Source organism: Colius striatus, chromosome 6 (genome assembly GCF_028858725.1).
Source record: "Colius striatus isolate bColStr4 chromosome 6, bColStr4.1.hap1, whole genome shotgun sequence".
Taxonomy (NCBI): domain Eukaryota; kingdom Metazoa; phylum Chordata; class Aves; order Coliiformes; family Coliidae; genus Colius; species Colius striatus.
Window position 1 is genome coordinate 10,844,153 of NC_084764.1, and position 6,443 is coordinate 10,850,595.

At 40.7% G+C, this 6,443-nt stretch overlaps 1 protein-coding gene across 13 annotated transcripts in view; it reads right to left on the reverse strand.

Annotated features, from left to right (window-relative positions):
- The window catches only part of CD44 (CD44 molecule (Indian blood group)), a 54,716-nt gene extending 52,631 nt beyond the window's left edge, over window positions 1–2,085 (reverse strand). For 6 of the 13 annotated variants that reach the window (XM_061997697.1, XM_061997693.1, XM_061997695.1 and 3 more), the window contains exon 1: window positions 1,884–2,085. In XM_061997697.1, the coding sequence (XP_061853681.1) occupies window positions 1,884–1,950 (67 nt within the window). In that variant the 5' untranslated portion in view covers window positions 1,951–2,085. The remainder of the gene's footprint in view (window positions 1–1,883) is intronic. The other 7 variants (XM_061997704.1, XM_061997703.1, XM_061997701.1 and 4 more) reach the window with 4 other exon arrangements.
- Window positions 2,086–6,443: the final 4,358 nt, after the last annotated feature.

The following is a 6,443-nucleotide window of genomic DNA, read 5'->3' on the forward strand; positions in this document are numbered from 1 at the left end:
GAAATCTCCCCCACAATCATCACTAGCCAAGACGTCAGTGTCTATATTCTCCTGGATCCTGACTCAGACAACTAGTCACGTCAGTATACCATGGGTACACTGCACTCATGTCAATGACAGTAGAGTCACAACCATACAGAACTGAGCATGAGTTTTTTCAGCTGCTCTCTTTAGCTCACCTTTCTTTTAATAATCACATTACAGTAATCCCAGGTCCTTTCTAGTTTTGAGAAATTCTGTACAAACTGAATCAAAATTCAAGTTCTGGAGGAGATCTGGATTGTGTCTTGCATCAAAGTGTTTCCTAACAGCAACAGCCACTGCTCTATGTAGAAAACAAAACTGCCATTGACTGCTGTTTTGAAGCCATTTCTGGCTACAAAGTCATGCTGGAATGCACCACATACCAGCTAGAATGTATTGTAGCTATAATCTAATACCTTGCTAAGCCATTCAAGAGGCTTCCCTGTGGGGTGTGTTTGAAACTTGACATACACCAAAGACTAGATGATGGGCTTTTCTGCCATGTCTCATTGCAAAAACGCTTTTCTCCCAGAGACAGTGCAGACTCTCCTTCTTTAGGACACTCCTGGCAGATCATAAAAGGAGAAATCAGTTGAGCAGGCAGTAACCAAATCATTACAATACCTGTACATCATGTAGACTTGGACCATGCCAAGGTTTTAAACACTTCTGAGATAGTATTTGCCTACAGTACTCCTGCTCTTTCTTTAAGGCTTTATCCATACACCTGATTTTAGCAAGAGCATTTTGGTGTGACAGTTTTAAAAAGAAATGCAGTGAGGTTGCTTCAGCTGCTGGGTGCTCCAACATACCCGTTCACAGTGCTGCAACCATGACAGAGGAGCCCACTGCCACTCAAACAAATGAGATATACATTTACTACACAGACACAGCCCTCGGGTGCAACGGCCACGAAAAATGTGTTTTGTTAGGCTCCTGGAACCAATGAGTAGAAAAATAATGCAGAATGTAATTGTTATCCCTCGCCACAAAACTCCTTGAGGCAGTTGTTGTCACAGTGAGAGTCTGTTAAGAGCATGGCCATTTCACTCAAACACAGTGGAGCCTGCACCACATGAAATTTCAAAAGCATTTTGTCATTTTGGACATGCAATTTTCATTTTTTCCTATATTAACATTTCATTTTAAAATACAAATATTTGAAGCAGGTAACAGAGCTACAGAAAGATAATTGATAAACAACTGAATTTTGTCATCACTTGTAAGCTTCTTTGTTCCAAAATCTCATCAGTCAACCCCAAAGAAACCTTAGGAAGTCAGGAAAAAAACCAGGCTTGTCAGAAAAGCACTCCAAATTTCAGTCACAGATCACTGCAGTTTTACTTCTGTTCAGCAAGGCTGTGTCCAACTACAATATGTATTAGCCGTTAGCTCAGCCTGTGTAAACTCAAGAATGCAGTTGCTGTATGCTGAGAGGGGGGGAACCTATGATCTATTTCCCCCTCCTTCCCCGGCCATTCCTCCTGTTTACTGCCTGAAACTGAGCTGGGAGAACAAATAAGTGTGGAACAGCAGTCATACTGTCGAGCCGAGCTTTACCAGAGCCATACTGAATTCCCTAATGTACTTCTGTTCTTAGTTTAAACTTAACGATCTACAACTCACTTTTCCCAGACCTGGAATTGTCCTTCACAAGCCATCCACAGCTTTTTGTGATTGTACAGACCTGTATGGCTATAGTTGCAGCTCTAAAGCATCTCTGAAAACTCTTACAAGTAATGAAACTATATACAGCGATAGACGCAAGAAAGCTATTAGGTCTCTAGCAGAAGAGCTCTTGCTGTCTGAAGCATAAACTTATTAGCAAACATAAGCGTTTTCATTCATAAAAAACTTACGTGTTTCTGTCAAGCAAAGCTTCAGCAGACATAATCCAAAAGTTGCCCATAAGGTGAAGCTGGCCATTGCTTCCTCAGAACTGTTTTACAGAAACCAGAGATCCTTGCAGGCTGTGATAAAGCAGAAAAGCCGGCGCTTGTTAAGCCTGCAGTCAATGAGTCTGAAGTTTGCTGCACTTTTTATTCTGATTCAAAGGAACTGAAGTACTGACATAACTGGGAGGGGGAGCTCCATCAAAAGTCACACCCATATTGCAACAAAAGTTGCCCAGTGGTGGAAGGAGGGGGAGTGAGAGGGGAGCCTGTACTGACTAAGCAACCACACTCGAGTTTTAAAGAGGCATGAAACCTTCTTTTCTTACACAAGGGCAGTAAAAGAAATGATACTTGTTGTGCTTGCAGTAGAATTTGTGTAATCTCTCCTGAGTGCTTCAGAAAGGCACTGTTTGTTTTAAGCTTCCCCTTTCTGCATCCTAAAATCTCCTTGTTACTGTAAACCAGGTGAACAAACACTGGAGCTTCTGAATGCTGGCAAAGGCACCCACAACTACCTGGATGTTTCCCAAAAATATTTCGCTTATTTCATCATATCTCACTATTTTCTTTTTTTGCAGTTCAATTTAGAGCAAGCAAAACACCTGCTCTGCAAATGAACCTTTCTGAAATGCTTCAGGTCATCCTTGGAGGGTAACCTCATGCAGAGGGTACGCTGAGGTAGGTCAGTCTCCCACAGCCCATTCCACCCTTGGCTTCTCTAACCAACATGGCAGCTAATGCCAGTGCCAGCAGTAATACTGAGGACCGAGGCTGATATTTTACTGTATCGCTAGTATGAGGTACTGGAGGAATTATTCCTCCTATTCCCAATTTGCAAAGCAGAGAAACTCGAAGAGAATGCATTACATGGCATTCAGACAAGGACTCAGTTCCCAAGGGTCATAGGTTCATTGCAACATGGGGTTTTGTGCCACTCTAAATGCCCTGGTGAAAGCCTCAAAGCCTGTGCAGGTAAGCAAGAGGCAGGACTGCCACGTGCCATAGTGACTTCTTGCAGCATCTCTGTACACCAACCTCTCTCCAGAGCTGCAAAACTGAGAAAGTGGTTTGTGTGCAGTTGAAGGAGGGGGTGATCAGGGATCACTGAAGCCAGTATATCTCGCCTCTGGCCATAAACACGTGGCAACGACAACAGGTAATGCCCCAATTTCAGTTTCACTTGGCAAATTTGAAATTAATATATCAGCTAATGAATCTATATCAGATTACCATTTTGTCAATCCTCCCACTTGAAAGAATTTTCTGATTAATTTTTAATCTCCATTAAAACAAACAATGGAAAAATACAGACGGGTCTTTCCAGCCACAGAAACAAGAAGATTACACAAATTCGTTTTCAGCACTTTGCCTTTTCTTTGACTTTTGACTTAGAGGTGGTTGGCTATCTTGTCCTCAGCCTGCCAAAGCTTTAGCAGCAGGTCCCAACAGGCTTTTCCTACAGGTCTAGAATACCTGATGGTACAAGGCTGAAGTGAAAATCTTTCCTTAAAAAACACAGGGGATATTTTTGTTAAGAAGCTAGCAGCTTTGAAGTTACAGATAAAACATTATTTATTTAGTGAACAGGCTACCTTTCTCATGAAATGAATGGCTTCAAAAGGAAGGAAAATACAGTCTCCTGTACACTTTACTGTTAACAGTAGTAGAAAGAAATAGTTCTGTGAATAGTTCTGTATGTTTACGGCTATAGATATCTTTGTATCAAATATATGAATGAAATTTAGTAGGTTTGAAGTGCTGGTGCACAGTTAATGTATGTTGCAATTCTTCTATCTTTTTCTTCAATTGATAAATGACTTTTAAAATTCACCACTATGGATGAAAACAAAGGATGTGCTATTCAACCAAAATTTAGGTATCTTTGAGTCTTGTTCTTTTTCTTTTTACGAACATAAAATTCCTCTCTCTTAACGCCCCGTGTTTACAATTATATGGAACAACAAAAAAGTGACAATAAATTTTCTTTGGCACAGCTAAATGGAGAACAATGTTCACCTCAGGGATGTGGGCAAGTGTTACAGAGGCAAAAGTCTTATTTACCAGGAATGGAAATTTCTAGTCTCTTCATGGTCTGAAGTTTCTAATTCCAGCCCTTGTGACCTCAGACGATGAACAGGTTCTTTTCTCAACGCTCAATATTATTTGATATGCATCTTAGCATTCTCACTACTTCTGCACGTGTTTGGCAGGGTGAGTGGTACTGCACTTTGGAAAGTGTCTCTCTTGCTTGTTGCCTTAGAAAACTGGGCTAAGATTAGGCACATTTAGGCCAGGTGCGTGGCTATGCTAATACCTAATGCAAAAGGAAAACACAGATGTATACAAGAGAAATAATTAATCACTGGATGCCATTTCATGTGATAAACCACAGAAGCAATTAATGAACTGTATGTATATAACAGGATAAGTTTGTTCATTTTCAATGCCATCTGCCTGCTTACACATCAGCACAGACACACAATTGCATTCCAATGCACTGAGAACTTATAAGAGCTGCCATTAACAAATAAATTTTAAAAGTGACACAAAAATATTTCCTTCTTTCCCACCCAAACATGGAATTTCTCTCCTAAAATATGTTGGCCTGAGGTAGACAGCAGTCCAGACTTAGTCTGGGTGAAGGCAGGGCCTGATGCTACCGAGAAATATTAGTCAAATGAGATGTACAGCTATAGGAAGTTTGTTTGGTTTAGGAGGTTCTTTGTGAGAAATATATAACATTTCATTTAGCTTGGGATACTCTTACTCTTAGATAGGAAGAGAAAAATCCTAAAGTAAATCTTCAGCTGAAGAAAAGCAGCAGAGCATGGCTTTAAGTTGAGCCTGTCAGTTTATTCCCATTATTTGTTCCCATGACGTTGTTACCAACACAAATCACGTTGCTAAACTTTTGAGGTTTTGGAATTTGCTTACTCTTTGGGCAACAAGAAGTTAAATGACTAGCACTAAAAAAATTGAAAAATAATAAATAGTAGCAAAAATTTCCAAAACAGAATGAAAGAATGCAACTAAAAAGAATAAAACCCTAGCAATTCAAAAAAGATTTTTTGTGAAGCTTTCGACACAGCGGGTACTGAATGGTACAATATAGAACAGGAACACCAAAATAACTCATTCGTGATTTTGTTGCATTGAACTGTAGCCAACACCCATTAATTCTGATAAAAATCTTATTAGTGAGTACATGTGTTGGAGGTCTAGAAAGGGAACACACGTGGCTTACAGAAATTATTCTTGGGAGAACCCTCATAGAGGATGACATTCTGGCCTAGCTGCAGTCAAAGGCCAAAATTCCAACATGCTCAGTGGGGCAGTCTCTCCCTATAATGTATATTTATTTGGATTTTATTATATGGACAGACCAGAAAGTGAATGCACCTGAACGGTGAAATTTACCGTGAAACAAATGACACCAATGGATATTGATTTCACTACCAAATGTGGACAATCATAAGGAGGGAAGAGTGACGTTTTATTCCTGCCAAAGTTACCCAGCATTTCTATTGTAAAAACCAAAAATCTTTGAAAAAAAATTCTTAATTTGAAAACCTTTTTTTTCCCCTATTATCAGCAGAATTTTAAAAATTATTATTAAAAAACAAAAATCCTTTTCTGGCCATAATTTGGTGGACATTTCATTCTTGTTATGGGGATCTGAAGAACATTGTCTTGATGAATATAAGCAGAAATTTCATTAGGTAATTCTGGTCATGGCAGCATATGTTCCTCGTAGACTACAGCTGGTCTGTGAGACTAACTGTAAATCAGTTTCGGGGGTGGAGGGAGGATTTTATACCCATTAAACTGTTATCTCAGTAAGATATGGTATTTTTTAATAAGCTTTCCTCCTGTGTCCTCAGACTGCAGCCTTGCTTCCTGCATTTCAGACCAGATTTAATTTCCATGATCAACCCTGAAACAAGGTTTTGTAGTGGAAATGGCTATAAGTGTTTCAGTGTAGCAAATCCCGTACTGCACACTTTTCCTGGGCTCTGAGTGCTGATGGGAAGGCATCAGAAAAGCCTGTGCTGGTTTAAGCCAGAAAAGCTACTCTCTTGGCTGGAGGGCAAAGCACTCCCTTGGGAAGTTGGGCACCCGGTTCTACTCCCATCAAGCTTTTGTTCCTCGATGTAATTTACAGCCTGTGTCTTGCAGAGAGTGAAGAAGATGAACAATGGCTCCTAGTTGTTTACTTCTGAAAAAGGCAGCAACCCAGATTGGCACCTACCGCATGGATGCACCGGCCTATTTTACTCGTTTGCCCCAGATCCCTAAACAACTCACTTAGCCAAAGCAGGCAAAACTCTCAACAGCCAGAATTGCCCAGATGGGCCATAAGTAGCTCTTTGCAGCCGGATTTGTCCTGGCTTCTTCACCTGCCCCAGCTCCTGGTCATCCCAAAGCCCTCAGTCCCTATCTGACCCCTGTGCTCCCCAGCAGAACACTGGCAAGAGGTCACAGTCATGACTTCCACGTCACTGTGCCCAGTGAGCGGCTGTGCTG